The 13,582-nt window shown below is 40.5% G+C and overlaps 1 protein-coding gene across 1 annotated transcript in view; it reads right to left on the bottom strand.

Annotated features, from left to right (window-relative positions):
- Positions 1-13,582, bottom strand: part of b3gat2 (beta-1,3-glucuronyltransferase 2 (glucuronosyltransferase S)) — a 79,324-nt gene that overhangs the window by 39,529 nt on the left and 26,213 nt on the right. The window contains exon 2 of the mRNA XM_050070962.1: positions 3,125-3,269. Within this exon, the coding sequence (XP_049926919.1) occupies positions 3,125-3,269 (145 nt within the window). The remainder of the gene's footprint in view (positions 1-3,124; positions 3,270-13,582) is intronic.

Raw genomic sequence — 13,582 nt, 5'->3', positions numbered from 1 at the left:
TCCTGCTTTGTGATTTATCTCAGGAATAAACAATCAAGCAAAGTAGCACAGGAGCTCCTGTGTGGAGCAGCAACAGTCAGAATATTAAATTGGATAGATCACATCTCATTTTATGGTAAATTAATCCATGAAAAAAACAGAAGCTCAGTAGAAAAGCTGTCTGATCTCTTCACGTAAACTCAAAGGAAGAAAAAGCGCAGAATATTGTTTTCTGTTCTTTCTGTTCTCTAATGAAAGCCAGCGTGCCAAAACAGTCCAGTTGACTTTAATTGATCTTCAATCAGTGCGCTGGTCAATAAAATCTTTTGATGCTACCACAAAGGGTTGAGATAAAAAAAAGGAACTGAAATTCCATTTTCACCACTATTTCCTAAACACTCCAAACTCTACAGTAAACTTACAGAACCACAGTAAGTGCCACAAGCTATCCGCACATCTTAACTGTTTCCACCACCTTTTAACCTCCGAGATGTAACATAAACCACTGATCAACTCAGTCAACATTCATTTTCAATCCTGTTGTCTTTGATAAATATCAGAAAAGAAAAACAAAGAGCAACATGATCTGGGTCATATATTGCATTGTACTTCAGTACCAGTTATCTATTTAACAGAGGTGTGGACGCGAGTCACATGACTTGGACTACAGTCAGACTTGACAGATGTGATGACTTTAGACTCAACTTGACAAAATCAAAACAGACTTGCAACTCGTCTTGACCTTTAACACCAATGACTTGTGACTTCACTTTGATTTGAACACTTTGACTTGAAAATATTTGATACCTTCCCTTAAATCCAAGGATTAAATAAGTGTGCCATGAATCAGCCCATTTCCCTTCATTTCCTGAGGATAATTTTGTTCATGAGCAAAAACTGCAGTGGTCAACAAAAATAAACAGCAGTACGCAAAATGTGCAGATCGAAAATTTCAGACCAAGATGCAAAAACTTCTAACAGACATGTTTTAACTAATACACATAGACATTTTAAAAAACCTTTTTTGATTTTTGTAGATTTAATATATTAATACTATGTTGTTACGTTGGTACTGAATTTGGTGAAGAGCACATTGTGACTTGTTTAGGACTCAAAGTTTAGGACTTGAGACTTGCCTGTCATGTCTTGGATGCCAAGAGTTGAGACTTACCTGTGACTTACGAAAAAATTACTTGGTCCCACTGCTGCTATTTAGCTTCGCTATCACAGGCAGTTCATAGAAACTTTATTATACCTTATTTCAGGTTATGATTACATTAAATGAGTTCATGCTGTTGCCAGACTTTTCATTCCATAAAGTCAGAATTTCAGCATCTTTCATTAGTCCCTTTCTGCCTTGTCTTCAGTTTGTTACACATTCTCTCTGTTATAAATCTGTAGTCTCAAAGCCCAATCCCATTTTCTCAGATTTGACAAAGCTTCTTCAGAGCCACGAAAAAACATTAGACAACTGTTTCCGCAGGCTGAGCGGTACTGATTTGCATGTGTAAAATAGTTGATGTACTTCTTCAAGAAAATAAGTCAAATTCCTGAAGCCTTACTGGTGGACCAGAGAGGCTGTGAAGTCTGTGTACCAAATGTTGGATGAAACAAATCAATACTATGATATTCCTTTGTAACTTTGCCAGTAATGGGTCCAAAATATTTTGTTTCAAAAAAGACAATGACTGTAAGGTGTTCTTCAAATCTGCTGGCAATCTACTGAGGCCCTGTCTACATGTATACAGATTTTTTTGATTATGGATATTTCATCACCGCTGATTCCCTTTTACTGTAAGAACAGAGCACTCAAACAAATGAGTGATGCTCTGGACATTTGAAAGTTTTCCTTTCATTCCTCATCGACAATAATCCCACCTTTTTTGTCTCGCCATCTGCTGGTATGACCATGCTTAATCCAAATCCACTGTTTCTGGCCATGGAACAAATAACATAGGGGCAACAGATGCCTCCGTTTGTTCACAAAGTGGTGCAGAAATGATAAAATATTCATCCCCGGGTCACACTGCCTGTGTGAGCAACGCGTTTGCGTTGAAGAACCTTGTTTTTTATTTTGGTGCCTATGTTAACAGCTTAGAGCAGACACACTGCCCACATGAGCAGCAGTGGTCAGCTGCAGAATATCTGGGGAATAGAAGGCCTGCCTATTTTTTCCATGTGAAGTGTGCGGTTTCAGCAAAAATGGACAGTAAAATGGTCTTTTGATGATCATATTGGCATTGCACAACCTTTCACTACAGTTTCAATGAATTTATCTGTCACTGACATATAGAAAAACATTTCCTGTTTCTGTTTCAAAATAAAAGCCCTCTGACAACATTTCTGTGGACAGAATCCCTTCTTTTGTTAACACAAGGCTTATTATTGTGAACTATTTGCAGGACCATGTTGCTGACAATGCAGTGGCATGCACGGCTCTATAGATAAGCAGAGTATCGGCTTTAAATTGTGTAAATACAGTACTCAAAGCAGCAGGCAGCTCTGCAGCAGCACAACTTTCTATGTGAGCACTACACGTGTGAAAGTCACAGCAGTTCAGCAAGGTTGCCGCCACATGCTGCTCACACAGACAGTGGAACCCGAGTGTAAGTGCAAACAAAACGAAAAAAAAAAAAGAAAAAAAAAAAGGTAGTCGGCCACTGTGCATGTGCAGCTGAGAGGATGATGCTCTACATGTCAACACTGATTCAACGTCAGAGTTTTGAAGAATCTGCACCTTAGAAGCATTTTCAAAAATATCTGTTTTAGTGACGTAAACCCCTGTTTCCATGTGGAAAAGAGGCCAAAACATATGGAAAAAAAACATTTTCAAAAATATCTGCATCTGTGTAGACAGGGCCTTAGATGAATTTGAATTTAGTATCTGGTTTTAAGAAAGGTTAGAGGGTAACCAGAATCATAAGTAATCAACCTCTGGAGACCTTTTAGTGTGATTTATCAGTCTGATGATCATGAACAAATGTGCCAAAAACTGTAGCATTTTGAGGACATCTCCAGACTTTGTCTCACTAATAGATCTAAATTCCTCATTAAATACATTCTGGTCATTCCAGCCGATAACACTTACAAAAAAATGAATCTGCAATAGGTTTTATTAACACAGCGTCATGGAGTTGTTCCTCACCTGCCATGTCGGTGGCGAAGGGTCGGTCCGGTCTCCAGCCGGTGTACCAGCCCACAACTTTCCCTCCGGACACCAGGGGGCGCTCATATGCTCTACCGCCTACAAATCCCACAGGCCAAACAGAAACACCTCGAGTACTGCGCATCTGCAAAGAGGGAATAAGGAAAGGTTTTAGTTCACTTATGACACACTCTTACAATCATACACACAAGATGACTATGTACGCACATAATTTCATACATTTCAAGCATAAATGTGGCTATTTGATTAACTCTATTAATTTGGGTCTAGTAGACCCAATTGAGACAACTAAGTCAAAGAGCTGTCCTGTGTCTCCTAAAACCTGACCAATATCATTTGACAGTTGTGTTATTTAGAGCCAGCAGGAGGCCGATGTGCTCGAACAGTCTCCTCTGTGGGGCTGCTTTAAAGTGTGTTCTGCTGTAGTAACAACAGCTGTGACATCGTCAGAGGTCAGACTTTTTACTGATCTACATTCAGTTTTCTTGTCAGTCATAATACGAGTTCTGCAAAACCAACCGGACACGATGTCTGAGCCTACGGGCGATGTACACTCTGCGGATGCAATAAAGTGGAAAACCCCAGAAAGTCTGGTGACGTTGGTTCTGAAATGAATTACTCGTGTGTCTGTTTGCATGAGTGATTAGAGATCTTTAATTTCTTATGAAATATGGGTGAGGGCAGCACGCAGAGGGACTCTGTGGCTAACTGAATAGAGGACTAAATGAAACTGTGCTGTGCGGAGCTGCCTTCCATTTTCACAGTGAATGAATTTGCACACAGCCGGAAGCAGTGCGACGAGAAATGAGAGTGAGAGAGAGCGAGATAAAAGACAGAGATGGGGGTGCAGAGACTGGACTGTGTGAGGACGGCTGAGTTTTTGTGTTGGAGTATGAGACATCTGTATCTTGTCTTTGTGTGTGGGTGCACATGTGAGATTCTATTTTCCAACCCCTGCCACCCTCAAGCCCATTCATTCAGACGCCGCTCCTCATCATTCACCCAAACAGCCTCAAGCCAGTCGCTCACGACAAAACAACAGAACAAAACCAAATCAGTGAGCAGCACTGCATTACTGTGCCCAGGCATCACACTGAGTCCTAGCTTTTAAAACCACAGGAAACCAAGTGTATATATAGCCCAATCTATGGAGAGGATTTACAGTTCTGCTGAAAACTTCCAAGCAATAACGGAGGAGGAGACCTGGTTGTGCACAGAATAGCTGAATGCAGAATAAAAACACTCCAAAGAGTTTATCTTAACTACAATGTATTTATTGGTAAATAATTTAGGAGAAATTGAATGTTTTTCTATCTGGATAAGTGCAAGCAGATACCAGTGACAGCCCAGTGAGTGGGGTATCTATCCAATCAGGTGAAGGCAGGTTCATGTTGATGTATTACTGATGGGGAGAACTGTCAGTCTGCCATTGACAGCCTAATTAAAGGAAGTCTGCCTCGAGCAAAGTGCATATTGAGCCTTGCCAGAGCTCAATGACAGAAGCAAACTGTAGACGGAGCTGCAAGGCAAGGAAATGTAAAACACAGTTTCATATGAAGACGCAGCTCAAAGTCACCGCTTAGTGCAGTAGTAGGCCTACTGGTCTCTGGTAGATATGATGACTACTATACAAATGTACAAGACAATGACCAAAGATATGAAGCGGTAAATAATAGACTATAATAGAATATAAACTGAAATTACCACCTTGTGGTTGTGTGTCTCAGCCAAACAGTTAAATTACATCTGTGTCTGTCCAGACTCATATGTAGCCATGGCAGCAGGCAATACTTCAAATATGGATGTTGCTGCAGAGGTGCACCAAATTTTTAGGGCTGTAATACAAATACTCCAAGTTCGACAGAATGCAACGGCACCAGGGTTTTAATAGCAATCAATCATATTTATATACACTAATCAACCACCCGTACCCAACTCAACTTCAGAGAGTGATAGAAAGAGGGAAGTTATTAATAACTTACAATGACGTGGGTCGGACCGTATCACTAGATGCAAAGCGAGCCCTTCACTACAGTTGCCAGCTGTAGATAACAATTAGCCTCACTTGTTCCTTTTACTCATCAGACACAAGGTTATTCAATAAAAGCCGGGACATGGTCTTTGACCCCATGGGAGCTATGGGGTATGACACATGCACAATGTAACCGCTGCTGTGATGCTGGAGGGTTACAGCAGACATCACTAGAAATAAAGGCAAGGTGTTTTTTGAGTACACTCTGTTTAGCCTCCTTTGGTGCACTTGGCTTGACAGACCTTTTCGGGTACACTGGAAGGATATACAATAGAATGTTTTTATACATAAAAGCATATGTTTATGGTCTTTTATTAAAGACCATAAACATAGACGTATAAAATAGATTCCAACTCATGACCGACTGCTGACGTCTCAGTGAAACAAATTAATCATCCTCATGTTCTACAATAGTGCGCCAGCTATTGAGGCTTTAGGTAAATCAGGTAAATCACATGACATGATACGACGCCGCAACTTCCCTCTTTTACCTCCTTGAGCCGACAGCTAATTTACTGCTTGAAGCGTTGTTCAATGACTGATCTGAGGACATTGGCCTCGTCCCTGTCAGACACTTGCCACCTCCTTTCAGTTTCCTCCACCAGCTTACTGATGAAAAAACAAAACAAAAAAACGCAACATTCAAACATTGATTTGGATGTTGATTGACAAAGCAACGATTGAAGTTTCGAAGCATTCAGGTCATCTATACAAATTCTAATGAAATCATTGGCTATTATGTACCCTTGTTAGATTCTACATTGTGCTAAGTATAGAAATGTTTTTTTTTTTACTTCTCATAAAATGGGTTATAGAAAAAATGTATAATGCTCTCTTCATCTCTGTGTTGTTGTCAAAGGACCGTTTTCACTCTGCAGCATTAATCGACAGCAAAGTCAGTAATAAGTAAGTAAAGATTTATTCTGTACATGTCATGATGTGACATGTTCTTGGTTATTCCTCTGTTTATTTGTCACATACTTCCATGATGAAAATATCATGCAACATATGGACATATTGGTACTTTCATCCAAAGACTAAAATCAAAGAAACATACTTATAATATAAATACATGTACAGTACATATATTATTCTAAATCATCACATAACTGTCAATATACAGGATCTGACCTACAGTATGTGTGAGAATAACAAGTGGCGTGGCAATATTATTTAACCTTGAAAGGAGTCGTTAAACATTTTGGGAAAAAGCTTATTTGCTTTCTTTCATAGAGTTGGATGAGAAGATTGATGCACTCTCATGTTCATGTGTTTATTATGGAGCTGGAGTTAGGATGCGGTTATCTGAGCATAAAGACTGGAAGCAGGTACTAGGAGTTAAACCAGCACATGATAAATCTTTCATGAATTGGAAACAGGCTGAATCCCTGTTGTGTTAAAGCGATGGGATAAAGAACAGGAGATGGATATTTATTTATATCAACCTGTCAGGGATGATAACATCTCTTCCTTTCCTTCACCCCTTCCTTCCCTTTCATTTCTCTTCTCTGCACCTCTTTTGCCCCTTACCCGAGCACCTTCTCTCCTCCCAGGGCCCCCGAGCGAGGCCAGCAGCTTTGAAGCCCATTCTCCGTTAATACTTCGGCCCCTTGAGTTTGCCTGTGTGACGCTTAAACCCTTCCCCCTCGTTTCTCTTTTGCTGCTGTCTGCCTTTCTCTCCCAGGTCATTTTTCAAAGACACCGACTCCTCTGCTTTGTGAAAAAAAAAAAAACATGAAAAGAAGAGGAAGAGGAAGAAAGAGAGGCTGACTCTATGTGTCAGTCTTTCCCAGATCATTCCTGGAGTACGATCGTTATTTTGGCTCAGTGGTTAAGTCCTAGTTTGACTGCTAATGATCCCCTGGTTTGAATGCAGTGCCTCAAAGCTCAGCACAGTTTGATAGAACGGAAACAAGGTCCATATTTGCAAATATATTCAGAAGCGCTGGCTGGACTTACAGGGAGCCCAATTTTATAACACTTTGAACACCAACATTTTCATTTTTTTTTCTTATTAGCCTGCCTTTAGAAACAAAATCTGCACCACAAAATGGCGAAAATACATCTTTTCCCGCATAAACACACAAAGTAATGTCTGTCTTTGTTGTCTTTAGCTTTTCAGTGTTCACAGAGGTTTTCACAAGTCACATCCAAGTAATTTTCAACAAGCACTTTCAAAGCACATTATCAGAGTTTTTACTAGCAACTTGCAGTTTTCTGAAGTATCACCCAAGTAAAAAACACATTTTTCTCTGCAGAGAGTTAAATACAGGATTGCTTGTTTACTCATAAACATCTCCATAAGGAAACCTCATAAAGAGCAGAGGGCCTTAACTGGATGTTTTAGTCAACACCAACAGTATATAACTTTCTAATCAATCTTTACAGTAGGTCAAAAGATAAAACAGTTAGTCACCTTTATCTTTTGTACTTTTATGCTTTTACTCTATGACAGAGTCAAAGCTGGGATGAGGAAAATGATTAATGACACTGTCATGAGAGTATCTGACGACCACAGTTACAGCCAAATAATCATATATGACAGTTTAATGTAATCCTAACACATGACAGCCAAACAATTTTAATTTGTGCTTGATAAAGAAACCTGCCATGTCTATTTGGTTAATATAAACCTGTCATCATCTTTGAACTGAACTTTGTTCAGTATAAATATTATGTTAGATATTTTGAAGGCAAACATCCACAGTGAATCAACCATGCTCAATCAGAAATTGTGTTGGACCAATCAGAGAGTTCACTACCTCTCACATCTCATGAGACAATGATTAGATGCTTATATACATGTGGTAGGTAGAAATGACAGCGTACAGTATACAGCATGCTTGGATTATGTTTGACAGATATTCATACGTTTATTGTGTGTATTTAAAGGGCCTGTATATGACATTCAGAGCATTAAAATAACAGCAAACCACTATTTGCTATGTAAAGATATAGTGGAGTAATGAAGTCCTGAGCAGAGAATGAAGTCATACTGCCCCTGTATGCGTTGTAATCCTTGCTGTGGTAAGCTGGTCTCGCTGCATGTGCATGTTAGTGCATGTGTGTATCCCACTGGCTAGCTCATTACTGCTGCTTTGCACTGCGTTTATTCGATAGCTACCTGTGATATTGGAATGGTGGTGTTGCGAAAGCATACCGCCCTCCCTCCTGTTCCTCCTCTGGCAGTGTTGGTGAGAAACTAGTTACATGTAATTCAATTACAAAATGAATAATGTAATCACAAGCGGCATTTCCAGGCTTCAAGCCAGCATGGAACTTTAAAATTGAAAGCTGGGTTGGATCAAGACCTTTGACAGTTTAGGACAGGTTTCAGACAGATGCTCATTCCTTTACGTCCAAATCTCTAAACGGGCCACACTCTTCTTTGGAAACACTGTCACTTCCTATTAGTCGACTGCAGAGACATTTTGGGGACATGCTTTAATGGCGTAGATAAAGAAGTCCACCAAGTTTGGTGATGCTTGAACAATCACTCCTTGATTTATGGCCAAATTTTTTAATTGCACTTGTTTGTAATTGGTGCTGCATTTCAAAATAATCTAACACATTTGGTTCATCATTATTATTTATCATACCCTGCAAGTTTTGTAATGATTGGTAAATCAATTACTGATTTATAGTCTGAGTTGTATTATCCCATGCCCATTTTTTGCATGTGACCTGCCCTCTAGTGGTCAATTTATTTAAAACTGTCAGGATATGTTTCTGGTATCTCTTCAGACATTGCTTACAAGTATTGTAATGATCGGCCCAAAGGTTGTGGAGTTATGTGCTGAGCCATGCCCCTATCTGAAGTTCATTGGTCAATATCTTTAAACGTAATGAGAGCTTGTCCAGCAGAACACGAAGCCAAAAGTCACGGAATTCAATTCTAGAGACAAGGAACCTCCAATTGATTTTTATCTAGGTTCAATTGAAGAAGAATTGAATGACAGCGAGGCCAGGCTCACCTTAGGTGCAACTGAGGGGAGAGTCCTCCTTGATGTCCAAGAGGAATTGCTGGATGATTTCCTGGTCAAGCTCCAAGAGCAGTGGGAGAACGTCAAGTGGAACATGAAAAAGCCCAGCTGGATTTGTCTCAGACCAAACGATCAGCAAAACAAAATTTCTGAAACTGCAGCTGGGGACGATCTGCACAATGCTCAGGGAAACTCAAAAAGATCTTGAGATGCAGACTTCTATCAATAAGGACCTGGGCGCTGATTTGGAGCAGGTGAAGGGAGTGAAGGAGGCCCTTCATAAACAATTGGATGCACAGCAGTTGGATTTAGTGCTAAAAGACAGCTGGAGACCAAGATGGCTCAAGTTCAGAGAGAACACAAGGAGCTAACCACTGCTAAACACAATCTGCATGCCAAATTCGAGCAGATGAAGGGTGAGAAAGAGGCCCTTGATAAAGAACTGGAGGCAAAGAAGTTGGAACTCCGTTGTCACATGCAGGTCCGTGCAGAGGCCAGAGCCAAAGTGGAGTTGGAGATGGAAAACCAACTGGAAATCGAGAGGGCCCAAGCTAAAAAAAAATCTTGAGCAGTAGACGTCCATCATTAAGGACCTGCACACTAAATTGGATGAGATGAAGGGAGAGAAAGAGGCCTTTCAAACAGAATTGGATTCAATGAGGACGAAACTCCGTGTCACAAAGCAGCTACGTGCAGCGGCTGAAAACACTAAGGAGATGACTGCACATCCCCAGACAGTGCGACTGCTTGACATGGACACAGCAGAATTTGAAGCTTGTTCAAGAGCAGAATTGCTGGAGAATGATCTGGCATATGAGAGGGCTAAAATTCAGGTGATGAATCTGACACTGAGTCAGATGAGAAAACCTCTCTGAAAACAGAAGGAGGAGGCTAAGAAGACTCTGGAGACATCTCAGACCTCCTATCGATTTTCTTCCTTCGGTTTTCCAGCGGACCGTTCGAGCAAGTCCGGCTTCTCTGCTGCTGCCGGGATATCTGCGTTCCTGCCGGAGGAGCCGGCTGCTAATGCTATGTACCGGGACACTGCTAATGCTGCTTGCCGTGCTGCTAACGTTTGTTTCTCCCAAAAATCAGTCGGGTCGATGACCCACCTGCACATGGGCTACAATGTATGATCGAAAATGAATAACAGTTGAAAGTATTCGAAATGTCCATCCCCGTCTAGCTATGATGCTAGTTAGCCAACTTTGGCTAAAGCTTACCTGTCGAGGAGAAGAGTAGCCACTTCGACATCCGATTTCAAATTCTTCTTCGCTTTCAACCGTCTCCACCGTTCAAAAGCATCTCCTATATAGACCCTTGCTTTGCCTCGAGTTTTGTCTTGGCGTTTTTGGGAATCATAACGAGGTCATTTGGGTTTAGTCGCACCGTCAGCCATTTTAGCTCAGTCGTAACTGTAACTGATGCTGAGACTCTACTGACTGCGTGACTGGTAGACGGCGGTGGGTGGCGCAACAGGCCAAAACTCAAATTCAAAACATAAACATGATTTGCAAAAATTTTTTAAATGCAAATATTCTGGCTGTACTATTGTTGTCAGTGAGATCAGTATGTTATATGAACATTATTCCTTAGTCTCTGTGACATATTAGGAGGATTTTACATCTATTTGCTTTAGACTTCTTACATATAGCTCCTTTAAACAACAACAGGAACCTCGTGGCTGGTCCAAAGGCAGAGAGCACCATGAGGTCGTGTGTGGATGATCTCGAGAGCCAACTCAAGAAACAGAGGACAAGAGAGAGAGAAGATACACCATCTCTTTTGATGCCTGGCTCCAGGATCTAACCCCGCCCAACAAAAAACAAAAACTTTGCAAACATACACACACACACACACACACACAAATTCAAATGTAATTGTTTTCTCTTAAATTATGTCGTACGTTGCACTACAGTTGTGTGTAATAAGTTGCATTACTTTGATGGTGTAATTTAAATATTTACAGTACTCATTTAATTTTAACAGGGTAACTAGTAGGGGTGGGAATCACCAGAAGATCCATAATACGATATTATCACAATACTTAAGTCACGATACAATATTATTGCGATTACAAATATGTGCCAATATGCTGATTATTGCAATACAATATATTGTGAAAAAATGCAATTTATTACTTGTTTCAGACTGTAAATCATGTTGTCAAAGTGAAACTCTGTTTTATGTAATAAGATCAAGTTTTTAGTCTGTTCATCTTACTTCAGCCATGTTTTTTGCAGCAGCAAAATGTATGCAGTGGACTAAAAAAGCAATTGATTATATCTATATATTATGTTACATTAATTGGTATTTGTAATATTAATGACTTACATAATAAAAAAATCAATACCTGGCACTGTGTGACAATATGATATTGCCACACGATAACATCATGATACTGTGCTATATCGATTTGTTGCCCTACCCCTAATAACTAGTAACCTCTAACCTTTTACATTTCAAAGGTAATGTTTCCAACATTGCGCCCCTGGTTAACACTGTTGGCTCTGTCAGCACTGTTTAGAGCTGTTTATGAAGTTAGCATTGTTAGCAGCTAGCCACTGGCTCAGCTACCTCCATGCAGGCACCTGGTGTTACAGGAGTATTGCAAAGGGAATGTTCCACTATGTTCACCCGCTAGTCACCAACTTTGTCTGTCTGTCATTTGATGCTGAGCAGGTAGTGTACAGTGGGATTATCAGAGTTTACTTGCTGAAAACAGCTGCTGCGGGAAACAAAATTGATGAGAGCTATGAGACTGAACCAAAACAGTCAAGATGCAAGAAGAAAATCCAGAATGAGTTAAATAATGCTAAAAAGCTCTGGAGAGCTGAGGGGAACTGCAGAGGGTGATAATTATCTGTGGGGTTCATCACTACAAGCAACTCCTTTCACATCATACATCAACATTTGACCCATAGTTTTATTTTTAATAAAGAAAAAGTGCAACTTTAATATAGATTTTCTTTTGCATCTGTTTGATTAAAAACATGTTTTGGTGGTTTAGAACAAATCATTTTCACTTTCGCTGCTGTTTCTCTAATCTGAAAATGTGATTCAGCGAGTTGTTTGACCAACCAGATGCAGGAAGGGTTCATGCTGATGTCTGACTGAAGGAGTAAGATGTCAATAATCCATTGTATAGCCCAGTTAAAATGTCCATCTGTCTCAGACAACTGCCTGTAGAGCGTCTGCAGACTGCATTAAATGAGTGAGATGAAAACAGTGGGCTGGCAGTGACGGCTACATCGCCAGCACATTTTACTGCTTACCCTCTTGTTGTCTTTATAGCTTTCATTTATCCATTAGAACTGGACTGTGGCCAGGCTGCGTAGTTATCTGTGTTTAATGTGAGTCTGTCTATCTAGGGTGGCTGTGTCATTAGAGTGAAAATCACACCTTCCACATCGTCCTGTTGGAGCGTCTGAGGATAAAAATCACATTAAGATGACAAGTGAATTTTTGCCCCAGCGTACAGAGGAAGCATCTGACAGACAGTAATGATAAGGGGGTTGTCCAAGTTCAGCATCAGTTTAATCAAGCGCAACCTTTTAACAGCCTGATATTAGAGGATGATAAAAAAGTGATATTAAACCAGCTTTGTAGACAGGTTTGATATCAGAAAGGGTCCCGATGCAAGAAGCAGCCGACTACAGATGTTGCCTCGATTTTCATTTTCAAGGTCTGTGCCGCCGTCTTATCAACAACAACTCAATGTCAAAATGTTTGCTGGGAGCCAAACAAAGCTGTGGGGTGACAGTGTTCCAACAGATGGTACATTATTCTGCTCGGTGGCGACTGCTTTAGCACATGCTGGTTTTCATGCCACCATCTGCAGATTACTGCTGGCACAGGAAAAGTTTGCAACACAAACTTCTAGTTATACCTTTATTTAGGTTGGCTGAGCATACAGTACATGCTGTTATACAGCGATGCTTTGCTGGCAGGTAAAATGAAATAAATCAAATATTGTGTCGAAGAGCAGGCACAAGGAGAATAGTAAACAGAAGAGTAGGCTTTAAGCAGTAACAGGCAGAGATCAGCACATCATTAAAAACAGTCTGAAGTTTAAGGGGAGTTAAAGGCCTCATTTCCACATTCAGCACGGCAATACTCAACTTGACTCACTTGGAACTGTTCTATTCTGGGTTTTCATTGTTAAAAGTTGTGGATAATACCTGGTTCTTCTTTTGGTACCACCTCGGTTGAGGTTTCTAAGTCAATCGATTCTCATTCCCAGGTTGTCAAATACCAATGCTCTATCACACCCCTTTGTATGTGATATCAACTCCAAAGGCACCCTTTGGCGTCTTTGTGAGACACACCGGACCTTCAACTAACTCCAAAGTAAACCCAACCACTGCACTCCTTGACGCTGAGACAACTGATGTATGAAGAGCAAGAAAATCTGTGCAAGGG

Source organism: Epinephelus moara, chromosome 19, assembly GCF_006386435.1.
Source record: "Epinephelus moara isolate mb chromosome 19, YSFRI_EMoa_1.0, whole genome shotgun sequence".
Classification (NCBI taxonomy): Eukaryota; Metazoa; Chordata; class Actinopteri; order Perciformes; family Serranidae; genus Epinephelus; species Epinephelus moara.
Note: the sequence above shows the minus strand (reverse complement) of the source record. Positions and strands in the feature narration are given on the sequence as shown.